This window comes from Mesoplodon mirus (genome assembly GCF_964341445.2).
Source record: "Mesoplodon mirus genome assembly, chromosome: 11".
Lineage (NCBI taxonomy): Eukaryota > Metazoa > Chordata > Mammalia > Artiodactyla > Ziphiidae > Mesoplodon > Mesoplodon mirus.
In genome coordinates, this window is record NC_138987.1 from 26,327,185 (window position 1) to 26,342,842 (window position 15,658).

General features: G+C 36.7%; 1 protein-coding gene and 1 pseudogene across 5 annotated transcripts in view; both read left to right on the forward strand.

Annotated features, from left to right (window-relative positions):
- The window catches only part of PARPBP (PARP1 binding protein), a 72,355-nt gene that overhangs the window by 7,037 nt on the left and 49,660 nt on the right, over positions 1–15,658 (forward strand). For 3 of the 4 annotated variants that reach the window (XM_082634626.1, XM_082634624.1, XM_082634627.1), the window contains exons 3-4: positions 9,196–9,429; positions 14,603–14,710. In XM_082634626.1, the coding sequence (XP_082490752.1) occupies positions 9,196–9,429; positions 14,603–14,710 (342 nt within the window). The remainder of the gene's footprint in view (positions 1–9,195; positions 9,430–14,602; positions 14,711–15,658) is intronic. The other variant, XM_082634625.1, reaches the window with a different exon arrangement.
- On the forward strand, positions 5,311–6,793 carry LOC309811647 (E3 ubiquitin-protein ligase RNF149-like; annotated as a pseudogene). Its single transcript has one exon. The product of its transcript is annotated as an E3 ubiquitin-protein ligase RNF149-like (transcript).

Sequence of the window (15,658 nt, forward strand, 5' to 3'; positions counted from 1 at the left end):
GAAACTGCATATGCAGAGGCCCCATGGCTGAAGACTGCACATTGGCTCAAGACTGCAGATAGAATTTGAGAAAATGCAAAAGGGCCCGTGTAGCTGAAGGGGGAAGAGGGGGACAGTCGTGGTTACATGTCCAATTTGTCTGTTCCTTGTTTTTAATCACAATATTGTTAAAAATAAATTTTACATAGGTATGTTAAAAAAGAATGGAAGTAGCACTTTTTTGACTTTTTATTTTGAAAAAAATGTTAAACTTCTAGAAAAGTGACAAGAATAGTACACTGAACTCCTGTATGCCCTTCACTTAGATTCATTAATTATTAGCATTTTGCTACATTTGCTTCATTATTCTTTTAATATTTCATATGTATGTATAAATATCACATATACGTATTACACACAAAAAAATATATATACATGCATATTATTATTATTCTTTATGAACTATATGATAGTAAGTAGCAGACATCCTGAATCTTTACCCCTAAACACTCTTTTTTTTTTTTTTTTTTTTTCCCACGGTACGTGGGCCTCTCACTGTTGTGGCCTCTCCCATTGCGGAGCACAGGCTCCGGACGCGCAGGCTCAGTGGCCATGGCTCACGGGCCCAGCTGCTCTTTGGCATGTGGGATCCTCCCAGACCGGGGCAAGAATCCATGTCCCATGCATTGGCAGGCGGACTCTCAACCACTGCGCCACCAGGGAAGCCCCCCTAAACACTCTTGGTGTTGTACATTCTGTGGGTTTTGACAAACGTATAATGATATATGTCCACCATTATAGTATGTATGGAATAGTTTCACTGCCCTAAAAACCCTCTGCTCTACTATTCATCTTTCCCTCTCCTCAGTCCCTGGAAACCACTGGTCTTTTTACTGTCACCATAGTTCTGCCTTTTTCAGAGTGTCACATAGTTGGAACATAGTATGTAGCCTTTTCAGATTGATTTCTTTCATTTAGTAATGTGCATTTAAGGTTCCTCTGTGTCTTTTCATGGTGTGATAGCTCATTTCTTTTTAGCAGTGCATGATATTCTATTATATGGATGTATCAATTTATTTATCCATTCACCTTGTTTTACTTTTCTTTCAACCAATAGTCAAAGATTCAACATTTAATAGTTTTTCAGCTTAATGGTGAGATAATTATTAGATTTTCTGTTAATGTCCTCTTTATTTCTAAGGGCCCTTTTTTGTTCTCTTTTTATAATGTCATACTGTTCTTGATTCCTGGGTCTAATATTTTCTCCTTTGAGACTATTAATAATATTTTGTTGAGGTTTTCATCTTCTTGCATAATGTGTTTCCTCCAAGTTCCTTGTTTTTGTTAGTTTTATTTGGGAAGGACTTCCTTTCTTCTGATTAGAGACTTCCTTCATGGTGATCCTTGGCCATCCACCTATATTTAAGTGGAGCACTAAAATGTTTATTGGAAGCTCTTTGTGCAGGGTTAGGGCTTGTCAACCTGATCTTACTGGGCCATTTGGTTGGAGAAGCTTTGATGTTGATATCTTTAGGATATCCCTTTTGGAACAGTTTCCTCGGAAAAGAGTCTTCTTTCCTCCTGCATGAAGGGTGTAAAGTTGAGCTCTATGTGATGGGTGCCTGAAAATTGTGTCAAAATTTAGAATATAAAATGTCATGTGATTCCTATGATTTTCATTTGGGTTCTCTTCCTCAACTGAATTCTTCAGTCCAGAGACTATTTTACCCTGTCCAGGGAGTAAACCCCCAATTTTCTGCCAGGGTAGATGACTGGTTTCCCCTATCTCAGCAGAAACTAAGTATTAGGCAGAAATCTAAGTGAAGATTACCCAGAGAGGTAAGCACAATGCTGAGACTGCTTTAGAAATCTCTTCACCAGCAAGTATCTCTACCATCACCTTCTGCTGGGCAGATTTTGTTCTAGTGGACACAGTAAGAGTGTTGACCTTCAGGGGCTTTTGGCTTTATATGGCAGGTGGGCAAGGAATGTCTCTGATCCAGCTTCCTGCCTTCTTATGGTCAGCTTTGTCTCCTAAGCTTTGTGCTCAGAGTTCATAAAAATCAGGTTCTTAAATGCCAGGGAGTGGTAGACACCAGGGAAACACAGAACCTGCCATTTGCTTACCCTTCTATATTGGCACTTTTTCATTGCTTTTGACCTTTTGTAATTTCCCTTCTCTTATGGACAATTCAGTCATGATTAATAAAAGTTTTCCTATTTTCTCCTGTAATTTTAGGTATTTTTTACCAGGAGGTGCTTCTCTGTATATCCATTTGTACAAATTGCACTGTTAAAGTGTCTGTTTTAAAATTGTAACAAATGGTATACATTTTTCTGCGTCTTGTTTTTGTCATCCAACATTGTTTTCAGGACTTTGTCAGGTACTGATAGACAGAAAATTTGATACGATTTATTCATTTTAACAGTCATCCTTTGTGTGACCGATACATTTTATGCGTAGATGGACTTTTGGGTTGTTTGAAGTTGTTTGGTATTACAGTTTTGCACTGAAATGAGATGTCTGTGCACTGAGCAAGAGGTAATCTAAGCCCCATACTCAGTGGGTCATATAGTAGATACATCTTTAATTTGCCTTGATACTTCCATACTGCTCTTCAACTTGGCTGTTAGAATTGACATTTATGTCAACAGTGTAGGAGAGTACCATTTTCTTATTTCTTTCCATATTAGGTGTTATCAAACTTCATTAGAAAAGAAAAAAAGTGATATTTCATTTTGATTTTTCTGCTAGCTAAAGCATTTAGCACCTTTTAAAATTCTTATCTGACCATTTAGGTATCCTTTTCTTTTTTTTTTTGCGGTACGCGTGCCTCTCACTGCTGTGGCCTCCCCCGTTGCGGAGCACAGGCCCCAGACGTGCAGGCTCAGTGGCCATGGCTCACGGGTCTAGCCACTCCACGGCATGTGGGATCTTCCCGGGCCGCGGCACGAACCCGTGTCCCCTGCATCGGCAGGCGGACTCTCAACAACTGCGCCACCAGGGAAGCCCTAGGTATCCTTTTCTTAAACTGTTTATTCATTTCCTCTGCTTATTTTACTGTCGACTTATTTTTGTCTCTTTCTCACTCTTTGAAAGAGTTGTACATATATTTTAGATACTCTCTTGTTATACACTTTGTTGATATCTTCCTGTGTGCTCCATTTACCCACTTTCACTGGATATACTTCCTGTTTCACCAGTATTCATATGCTAGACCTCTCTACTGAGTCTTACTCTGGTATGGTCAAGTACTCACTGGACATTTTACCTTGATTACTGTCTCCACATAAATTTTTAAAAGTAGATCACATTGTTTGCTTCCTCAACTTACCTACCTTACCTTCCACACTCAGTCACTGAAGCTAGATACCTAAGGATCATCATAGGGTCTCTTTCCTTTGCTCCCTTTTGTAATTCATTTTCAAGTCTTGCCAATTTTACTGCCTGAGCATTTTTTAAAAAAATCTGTCCTTCTTTAGTAATCTGAAGAAATGGTACTAAGGTAAATAATATATTATGAGGATATTGTATAATGGAATGGGCCAGCTGAAGGTTAAACCTTGGTGACCATGCACTAGAAAATAAGGAGAGAGAGAAAGTGAAATTATTAAGAGTCATTATTGAACAGTGATTGAGGACTATTGTTCTGGAATCAGACAGACCATGTTCAAATCACCTACTTTGTTTGTTTATGAATAATTAAAAAAATAGATCCATAAGCTAAGTGAAATGTACCCTGAAGAAAATTTAGTTCTCATTGTAAAAATTTTGACATATTGAAATATTCAATACAAGCCACTTTTTCTTCAGGATTTGTCTATGTAGCATTCACTCAGTATCTCTTTCTACTTGTTAATTCACTTAATTCACTGTGAAAATTCAGACTCTGGGTGGGAAAGAAGAGGAAAGATGAATTGCAACTAAACTTTTCAAAGTTCATGTTTATATGCATGCACATGTGCAGTGGATATGGTGGGTCGTGGGTCAGTTTTACTTTAACTCTTCATGTACAGAGTCAGCTCAGGCATCCCCATCTGTGCTCAGACTTCAAGTCACTTGGCAATGTCAAACAACATACACTTGCCTGCAGGTGCATTCATAAGTAGCAGATAGTAATAAAAAGGTGGAGTTGGTTGTATATATCCTTCACCTATATTTTCCACCCTCTGCTTTGAGCTCTGTTCAGTTTTTTAATTCTCTTTAGTTTGAGAACATAGGTCCCTAAAGTAATAATCCTTACAATAACATTTGACTACAATGAAACCTTTGAATACCTGGTAGAGTTGTTAGTCTGTTTATTGGTGTGCTTGTTTTCTTAACTGCTTTAGTGGGGAGAAAGAAAATAACTTTTGAGTTTTAGGGTCTTGGAATATTTTCTTAGGTGGGGGGATATTTTAGCTTAAATAATATAACACCTCTCTAGCAGTTTTAATACCACTTAAGATTTAACCTATTATAGATTCACTGAGGATTATTAATTTCATTATATGGCAAATATGTATAACTTCATTACTACATTGCAAATAAAATTTTAGCCTTTCTTTTCTTCGGAATTGGCGTCATAGTTTTAATTTGTCTGGCCATTATGTTATTAAGGCTATTATTCACCTTAAGTAGCCTTAAGAACATTACAAATGGTCCTTTGGATGAAACAAAGCTATTAATTTTATAGCTTCATAGGAAGCAATCACAGCACCTGGGGCTGACTGTCAGATTTGAAAATGATCCAACAGTGACATAACAAATAAGAAGAAACTGTTTTTTAAATTGTATTACATTTATCTACCACCCTTCCCCCAACAAACAAATAATTATTTTACTTTGAATAAGAAAAGAGAAAGGAAACTGACAGTTTTTATTACCTAACATTTATCCGGTGTTATTTAATCTGTACAGTCTTACTTTATAACCAAGGAAGGTGACTCAGAGGGATTTCAGTATCTTAACTCAAGGTCACACAGCCAGTTAATGCTCTTAAGTAAATCTGTTATCTTTTCTCTTTCCATAACAAGAATTCCAGTTAGTTAAAAATGTAAAGTTTATTTAAAATTTTGAATAATTATAAAAGTAACTTTGGTAAAATGTAAAAAGTACAAGTGCTCTGATAAAACGTAACTCTCCATTTTTCTCATTTTATTCTTGTGAAATACAACCCTTCTTATGTCCATCAGAGAACTAAAGCATTGAACATTTTGAACTTCCTTCAGATATTAGCCAGCTGGCATGTTTTCCTAGCAAAACATTTTCTGATTTGACCACAGACCCTCTCAATCAGTTGTTACTGGTTTGAATAACAGATTATGCTGTCATGGTGGGCACCTGATCATGAAAACTGATATTTGGAGTGCATTTTTATTGGGATTTAAAATGTTTTTATAATCCCAGTATAAACACTGTTAATCCAGTCAAAACCTTTTCTCACAAGATCAAGAGCTTGTATAGGCCACCGGGACTGGGTCTTCCCGGGCTCTGCAGCTGGCGTCGACTTCTCCGTGCTTTTCGGCGGCCTCGCACGCCAGCGCCCTCCGGCTCCCGCCCGGCCCTCTCCCGGTCAGCCCGGCGGCGGGGCCATGGCGTGGCGGCGGCCTGAGGCCCGCGGCGGGGCCCGCGGCGCGCTGGCGCTGCTAGCGCTGCTAGCGCTGGCCCTGTGCGCGCCCGGGGACCGAGGCCGGGCGCTCAAGTGGCATTCGGTCATGTTGAGCACCGAGTACGTGGACCCGTAGGCCAGCCAGAGCGTGTGGAGCGCCTCGGAGAGCGGCCGCTTCGGCGAGAGCTCGCCCAAGGAGGGCGCGCGGGGCCTGCTGGGCGTCCCGCCTGACGACGACCGCGACCCCGAGGGCTGCGCGTCCTGCACGCGCTTCCTCGTGCCCCGCGGCCGGGGGGCCGCGCCCTGGGTGGCGCTGGTGGCGCGCGGGGGCTGCACCTTCAAGGACAAGGTGTTGGCGGCGGCGCGGCGGAACACCTCGGCCGTGGTCCTGTACAACGAGGAGCGCCACGGGAACCTCACTGCGCCCTTGTCCCACGCGGGAACAGGAAATATAGTAGTCATTATGGTTAGCTACCCCAAAGAAAGAGAAATCGTGGATCTGGTGCAGAAAGACATTCCGGTCACAGTGACCATAGGGCTCGGCACACGGCACTTAGAGGAGTGCATCAGCGGTCAGTCCGTGGTGTTTGTGGCCATCGCCTTCATCACCATGATGATTATCTCACTAGCTTGGCTAATATTTTACTATATACAGCGCTTCCTATACACTGGCTCACAGTTTGGAAGTCAGAGCCATAGAAAAGAAACAAACTTATCGGGCAGCTTCCTCTTCATACTGTAAAGCATGGAGAAAAGGGAATTGATGTTGATGCTGAACGTTGTGCAGTGTGTATTGAAAATTTTAAAGGAAAGGATGTTATCAGAATCCTGGCATGCAAGCATATTTTTCATAAAATATGCATTGACCCATGGCTTTTGGATCACCGAACGTGTCCAATGTGTAAACTTCATGTCATCAAAGCCCTGGGATATTGGGGAGAGCTTGAGGACGTGCAGGAGACGCCCGCCCCAGAATCTCCCCCTGGGGGCGTTTCAACTGCAGATCTGAGTCTTACTTTACCAGATGGTGACAGAAGTGACGCAGGCAGCTCAGCACTGCCCACCACCAGTGACTCCGTGCCGCCTTGCGAGGCCAATTTTAAAGAGGATGCTGGTGAAAACACGGCCTTGCTGGAGACAAGCAGGAGTGACCCTCAGCGTGAAGGACCTTTCTCCTAGTGTATAACCTGCCGGCAGTGTCACGGACAGAGCTTGGGCTTGAATTAAAGGACATTTAATTTTTTTTACTTTAGCACATAGTTTGTATATGTGAAAATAATGTACATTCTTTTACCTTTCAGGTTCTGCAAAGGGCTAAGATACTTTATTCTTAAAGAGAATTTTTGATTAGTCTTCATATATTTATCTACTAAAATGTATCATAAGATTAATTCTTCTCAAGGATGGTTCTAGACTAAGCACATTGAATTCAGACTAGTTGAAATGGAGTTGTGTGATTATATTCAGTAATTGATCACCTGAGTTTCCCTGGAGGAAAGACTTTTTTTTTTAGAACATTAAACTTGTAAATGTGATGAGAGAAATCTATCGCTTCCTTGCACCTCTGTACTATAGAGAGATGTCCAAACCTTAGAGCACTTTCATTATTGTTTTTTATTTGGAGTTATGGGAAAAGCACTGGTTGACTTTAGGATTTGCATTTCTCCTTTTCATTACCTAATTTCTTCTAACAACCTTGATGGGGAGGGAAGTTTTGTCCATTTTTTTCTGTACAAATAAAAAAAGCTACGATTCCGTATTGCACACGAGCATGAAGTTCTTCATTGCTTGTTAAAGAAATGGAGTAGACAGACTCTGATGGACTCTGATATGGCGTTTTTGGGGGTAAATGATGAACATACTGATTCCAACTGCAGTTTAATCTTTACAATGATAAAGGGTGGTAGATGGGGACTTTTCATTGCTGTTGTAACACAATAAACAAGTAACCAGTTTTCTTGAAAAAAATTAAAAAGCTTGTATAGTTTTACTTTAACTAGTTATAGTCATTAGGATGAGATTTGTACATTTATATTAGGCAAAATCTTAATTTAGTTTTAACATGAAGGGTGTTATACCAAAATAGTTTTTAGGAATTTTTGAGATAAAACAATTTAGTTTTGAAACTCTAAATAACTGGATTTATTTAACTTAAATACCACTTGGAAATTTTATGGTATGTAACCTTTGTGGGATTGGGAAGTAAAGTATACAATTTTGATGCAATGCTGAGATATTACAAATCTGTCTTACATTTGGGTTATGGGTCCAGTGTTTGAGAGTTACTGATTCTTTTGGTTGTTCATTGAACTAATTTCATGAAATGTAGTTAATTTTCATAATTTTTATATAACAGGTCTCTACTCCAAGGACAATAAAGATAATTTCCTTAGCTGCCTCCATATGGTTGAGTAAAGAGTTAATTATTTTAAGGCAGTTTGAACACCTTGTCTTAAATTTGGATAGTAGTTAGAAAATATCTTTATAAAAGATATAGAGATTTGAAAGAGTCACATATGTAGAAAATAATATATTATTTGGCTGTGTTTGATTTCTTTCTGTTATTCTTCATTGGCTAAAGCTGATGTTACATTTTAGTTCCAATGACTAGTACTATTTAAATACACACCCATTATTTTAAATGCTATTAATGGGAAGATATTGGTGTTAGCAGAAACTACTAGCATATTAACTATGGAAGAGGGCAACAAAATCTGTGTCTCAAAACCACATATGGATACTTAAAATTATTTGTTACTCATGCTGCAGAAAGGAGTAGTTAGAATTTTTTTACTGAATTAGGTCTAGCATGTTTTGGAGGGCACCATTATTAATATCTGAGATATTAAGTGGGACAGAATGCAATCAATTAAAAAAAATCTTCAGCATGTCCACTGAGATAATTTATCATGTAGATATTGAAGAAGAGGAAAAAACGAACAATTTTGTCTGATTAGTAACATCTGACAACTTATAGAAAGAAACCTGACTATGGCTTCTTAGCACTTGTTTGTTATAGCTTAGCATGATGATGAGCAGGGAAGATTCAAAGTTCTTTTCTGACCCCAAATTTTAGCACCAATATTTTGCTTCTGAAATAGTAATGAGATAAAACATAATTTTAAAAAATTTAATTTTTATGTTCATGATTTAGACTAACACTTGGAATAATGTGATATGTAGGAATTCAGTATGACGTGACAGTTGTAAATAAGAGATTAAAAATACATTAGCAAAAAGAACTAAAAGGAACTAAGTATTAACAGAATCAAATGCTTCCCCAGTCAATAGCACTTAAGTTCAGTTCACTGCTCACCCATCTCCCCACTTTGGGTAGAAGAAATTTAGTGAAGTTCAGGAAACAAGATGACTATATTTGCTAAATTTGTCATGTGCAAACTTATTATAGTTGTTCATATTTTTAAAAATCATCAAAATCTTTTTCTTTTATATCTGGTTTTAAAATTATTCCATAGCTCAACTTTGATGTTCTTTTAAAATCCACAGGAATGCAATGTAGACTTTTCTATGACAAAATTCAGTTTGTACTTTCTATCTTAATTGTAAGTTAATGAATATCTAGCATCCAACTTTATCATTTTATTTTTGGCATTATCTCTTTCAGTACAGTGGAGAATTTACAGTCTCTCTCAGCGATGTCTTATTGACCTGGAAATACTTACTACATGAGAAATTGAACTTACCAGTTGAAAATATGAAAGTGATTGACCATTATGAGAACATTAGGAAGATTTATGATGACTTCTTAAAGAATAGTAACATGTTAGATATGATCGATGTTTATAAAAAATGTAATGTTTTGACTTCTAATTATGAAAATTATGCCAACATATCTCCTGTAAGTATTTTTTAAATAATTTTATCTTAATCAAATTAAAATTTGGCTAGATTTATTTTTACTTTAAATGATGGATCAGCATTTATAGTTATTATAAATGATAATGCTTTTGCTTTTTGGATCATGTTAAGAATGGAAAATTTAGCTACTTGAAAGCTAGTCATTACTTGAGAGAAATATTTTGGTGGTAAATTTTGTTGAATTTGTGTTATTATTTGGTTGAAATATAAAAACAGCTACTTATTAGATCAAAACATTTTTAATAAATCAGTACCAAGTACGTGATTTCTTTTTGAATTATGTCAGGGATTGATTTTGTATTTTAAAATTTGTGCATCTGTTCATTTGGCATATTTGTATAAATGATTGCTATGACTCTTTCTATGGATTAATAATAGCTTTTACTAAGATAGAGTATCATTTCATGAGGATAGTATGATGCAATATACATGAGGTAATACACTTCCTTTTTTTTGCAGACACATTTATTGCCTTATTTTTTTATAGAGCATAAATTTTAAAGTTAATGGAGTAGCATCCCTTGCAGTTTGCTTTTGTGTACATTATAGTTGATAAACTGTTTTAGAATATATTTGAATACATCTAGTTTGTTTTAAAGTATTGAAAATATATTTTTTTATCTTAACATATACCAAGTACCACTAAAGTAGTAATTAAACAGTGGTAATAAAAGAATAATTGCAGCCATAACTAGAAGAAAATGTTTACTGGATTTTCTCAGATATTAAAATAGTTTATAAATATTTCTATCTGAGAGTTGGGAATAATGTTGTGTCTGCTTAGAATAGAAACCTCCACAATAACAGTTGTTTAAGACAATGGAATTTGTTTCATTCTTTTATAAAAGATGTCAAAAGGTTAGCATCTAGGACTGATATGATAGGTTCATGGTTATCAGATAGTACCTAGGATTTTACTGTCAGTCTGCTCTCCTATCTTAGTTCTTGACTTCTACCCTCAGGATTATTTGTGGTCCAAGATAGTTGTTGGAGCTCCAGACGTTGTATCAGCATTTCATGCAGCAGGAGTAGTAAGGGAGCACCGCACTCTCTTTTCCTTTGAAAGAGATGTAGCTCTTTTGCTTCTATCTCATTAACCAAAGCTTAGTCATATGGACAGACCAACATGCTAGCAAGGATGGAGAATATAGTCTTTATTCTGGGTAGTAATATGCCAGAAGAAAAAAGAAAGCGCTGATACTAAGGAAGAAGGGGAGAATGGATACTGGCAGGCAGTTTGTTGTCTTTGCCTCATGGGGCTATCATGGAAACCTTTGCCTTTTTGTAACTTTCTCGAAATACATGCACACACGTGTACATGCATACCCACACATACTTATCCAAACCATGATGAGGATACTTGTGAGTGAAGACAGTTGTTTTATTCCTCTCTAGTTATGTTTTATTTGCTTACCTGTAGAGATGATTTTTAACTACTTTACACAAAGTTAATTTAGAGAGGTTAATCAAACACAAGTATTAGATTGTAGGAACAATAAACATGAGTTTCTGATAAGCCAGTGAGAGTATAATCTGCCTGAGGTCTTTGTTTTCGTTTTATCCTTTGCCTATAAGTCCTCTAATAAGTTTCTTCATTTAAGTGAATCAGCTTATAGTGTGAGATATATAAGGTTTTACATTTGAGGAAGTTCTGTCTCCTTTGCAGAACATCAGGAATGAAGTGGGAACTGCTGAGATGGTAATATATGAAGTAGAAAATTTTCTACATTTAAATCTTAGAAGGCTGACAACTTGATCTCTGGTACTTATGTTACTCAAAGGAAATTTGCAGTGAGGAAAAAGTGAGCAGGAAAATATCCCTAGATCGACTTTTCAAAAATATGCTAAATGTAACCCTAATTTAGGCTAAAAGTATCTTTAAAGATCCATATCAGAAAGTTCTAAACATTTCTGAGTTTCAGGGTCCTGAAAATCATGATCCTAATAAGCTTTTTTTGTTTTTGATATATTGTAGCCTAAATAAGGCAAGAATTAAGAGGAATTAAGATAAAGGTAAGACAGGGAAGTTCTGGGAACATAATTTGAATGATAGCCCTTTCCCCTTTGTTTCCTACTTTTATAATTCCTCTCCTGAGGAACATGGATGCAGGGCCCATGGGCATCTGGGAGCATAGAAGTCCTTGGATGCTAACTGGACTCTAAGTAGGGAGAATTGTTACAGAGATTGCTCTCATGAATTGAGCAATTATCTGGAGGACAAAATCAGAGACCTGGGCTGAGGAGCAGAAGTGGTAGATCCTGAGAAGAGCTTAGCAGCCCTCAGAAATCTGAGGAAGGTCAATAACTGCCTTCTATGAGTGTGCCAGGGTTCCTTTACTCTCAAGAAGCAGCAAAGTAGCTGAATGGATGGTCTTACTGTTGGTGAGGCTTGAGAGACCACAAGAAGACTGTTCTTCAGCCTAAGCACGTGACTGGCAGCTTGCTTATTTCTCCACTGCTGCTCCATAAGGAGTAGAGACCATTTCAACTTCCATTACTCATAGAACTGTCATCACTTAATGTACCTCAACAGTCATCTGGGCCCCAAAGAGCCAGTAAAGAGAAGCAACGGTCACCTAAGGGGTCTCAGTGGCCAGAAAGATGAATCAGCTAAGAACACACATGCCTAACAAAATAGAGCTGCTCGAAGGGAATGATAGCAAATTGAATCCAGTGAAATAATAAGTACTCAAGGAACTTCAAGTATATACCTAAACATAAGACTTTCTAGACATTAAAAAAAAAGAAGAAAATATTTCCCAATGTAACAGATGAATTCAGACTCAAATTAGTATCCTGAAAGTCAAGTACAATCAGTAAAGCACAGAGTAAAAAACATAAAGAAACAAAGAGGGAAAAGTTAAACTTGGAGGTTAGATCTAGAGGATATAACATATAAACGTTAGGAGTTCTAGAAGGAGAAAAAAGAACAGATGCAAAAGAGGCCATGATAAAATAAATCATATATTTGTTACAACTACATTTGTTATAATAAATATTTTCCTGAGTCTCCTAAGGAGTGTTTATGAAGTTCCAGGCTGAATTGATGAGAAATGACACATACCTAGACATATCCTGGTAAAATTCCTGAACTCTTAATTTCCTGGCAGAAAGAACAAGTTATTTAAAAAGAACAAAAAATTAAAATAGCATGTCCTGAAAGTGACCTAAGAATTCCATCCTCAACCAAGATATCATTTATCATCCAAGTTAAGGAAGGACTTGTGAGGATATGAAAAAATTTAAAGAATGTCATCATCATACCTCATGTGAAGCATTTACCTTTCCAAAGACTAATAATTAAACAGATGAACTGGAGCAGCGGTCTATCTAGGGAAAGATGGTAGTGAGCACTAAAACTTGGAGTGTCTATGTGCAGTTAAAATGATAAGGATGGACTGGGAATATGTGAGCTAAAATGGAAGACTTACACTAAGAGAGATTCTGATACTAGTTTAGAATTAAAACTGCTAAATTTTGTAATTTGATAGGGGTAAGTAGCAGGCATTATCAGTTTTAAAAAATAGAGAAATATGAGTCTGATTTGAGTACAGGGAGAGTAAGGGCAAATATTAATGGAATGGAAAAATACAGTACATCTTCCAAGTTAATAAGAGGATAAAAATACAGTGAGTAGCAACCTGTCAAATCAGTAAAGGTACAAATCAGTAAAATTAATAGTGTATCGCAGCAAATATATTGTGATTTTTGTCTTGCCTCAGAAAGCTTTATGCTATATTATCTAGAGTTCTTGTCTAACTTTGAGGTCTAGGAACCGCTTTACACTAAAAATTATTTAGGACTAGAAGGAGATTTTGTTTATGTGGATTATATCTATTGGTATTTTCCATATTAAAAGTTAAAATTGCGAAATGTTTAAAATGTTTATCAGTTATTAAAATATTGATATTGAACCTATTACATTTTAATATGAATAACATTATGTTATGAAGAATAACTTTATTTTCCAAAAATAAAAAAATTGTGAGAATAGTGACATTGTTTTACATTTTTATGAGTATCTTTAATATCATGTGTGATAGAAAATACCTGGATTCACATGTCTGCTTCTATTTGATAAATTAGTTTGATTGAAGTATATCAAGAAAATTCAGATTCACATTGATACATAGTTGGAAAAGGAGGACTTCCCAGATCCCCTGAATGGGTCTTAAGGACCTCAGAAGTACTTGGACCATACTTTGACACCCACTGAACTGATCTAGAATAATGTACTTTGCATGTAATTAAATATGAAAATGTTTTTTAACTAGAAGGTAATATTCTCCCATTTCTAAAAATAATATTGTGTTTATGGAAAAATAAATCTTTGCTTTCAGCATCTCTTCTGAAAACATAAGAACCACAAGTGTGAGTACTACCATTATTCAAGATTTGTTAAATAGTAAATTCTTATTTTGGTGATCTTGAATTTTGAGATTGAAAAATTGTATGTGTTATAAACAACAAAATCCTAGGCTTTCTAGTTTTTTTTTTCATCACCTGATTAACTCTTTATGAGTACCAGCTTATATCAGTAGAATTGTGGCAAATGCTATTTCTTTTTAAGGAGTATATATTGGTGAGTTACTTTAGTTATAATTTTGCAATATCTCACTGGACTTTGTTAATTCAGTTTGTCCCTTCAGGTTTACTTATTAGGAATTGTGTGTGTGTTTGTGTTTATACATACCTGTATAATCTTCAGTCCCTTAGAATAAATGAAATAATATGGAGATGTTGAGTAGAGTGTCAGGCTGAAAGCAAATATCTCTTTATAAATTATTTTTTCATGGAAACTCTTATTTTGTTTGAAATATTCTGCTGCTCAGGAAAAAAGATTTACTTATGTATATTCCAAAATGAAGCATTTATTGTGGGCATTAGCTGAGACTTTCTTCCGTACAAATAAAAGGCTCAGATGAAATTTCCAAGGTCATCTTTTAACTCTGAACTTGTAAAACTCTTTGAGTACAAGTGCCACTGGAAACAGATTGTTAGGAAATTTAATTCCGTGTATATTATGGACTGCCAACAAAAGTCAGGTAATGTGCTGTACACTGGAATATCAGAGACACTAAGTAGAGCTAGGTGTGAAATATTTTTTACAGTTGGCATAGCATTTTATTAGTAACATCTTGTATTTCTTACAGAGTCAACTACGGGATTTTCTGTCTGGCAGACAGTATGCAGTAGATAATGAAACTGATTTTTCTCAACCAATGTCACCAATGAGTAAACACAACCAGGATAATGAAAAGGTATGGCTAAATTGTGAGTAAATAAAAGCAGGATATGATCCTCTTCAAATCACTATGAATTTGTACGTTACAGTTACTATTTGTTTTTAATTTTTTAAAAGATTTTAATTTGCTTAAATAAAAAAAATTTGTGAAGAGTAGTACATTGGAGACTGGCAAGAGCATGATAATAATCAGTTTATTCATGGTTTTGGGCCATGGTAACAGGCACTGTGCAAAAATAGGTATCACTAAGTATCGGAAAAGTAGTTGACGGTAGTGGTTGCCAGAGTTCTTTGAATTTTTACATTTGGTATACTTCACAGTTAGTATTTTATTTTATTTTATTTCATTTAGTAATATGCTTATTTATTTATTTATTTATTTTTGTCTGCGTCGGGTCTTTGTTGCTGTGCGCACTGGCTTTCTCTAGTTGTGGCGAGTGGGGGCTACTCTTGCTTGCAGTGTGTGGGCTTCTCATTGTGGTGGCTTCTCTTGTTGAAGAGCATGGGCTCTTGGCACACGGGCTGCAGTAGTTGTGGCACACAGGTTCAGTAGTTGTGGGACGCGGGCTCTAGAGTGCAGGCTCAGTAGCTGGGGCGTGTGGGCTTAGTTGCTGCACGGCATGTGGGATCTTTCCAGACCAGGGCTCAAACCCATGTCCCCTGCATTGGCAGGTGGATTCTTAACCTCTGTGCCACCAGGGAGGTCCCACAGCATTTTAAATTGTTGATTCTTAGGAGAATATGTTCTGTTCTCTACTCTTTCAAAAATCTGTTTCTACTCTTTGCAGTAGAATAGCTGATGCATCATGAGTTCTGATAACAGGACTTGCTGTCCAAACAAACCACAGAAAAGTAGTACAGGTTTGGTTTAATATAATTTACCTTCAGCTGAACACTATTCTAGGTACCTAATTACATGTAGTAATTCCTTACTAACCATGGGAGTTGTGTTTATGAAAGTTTC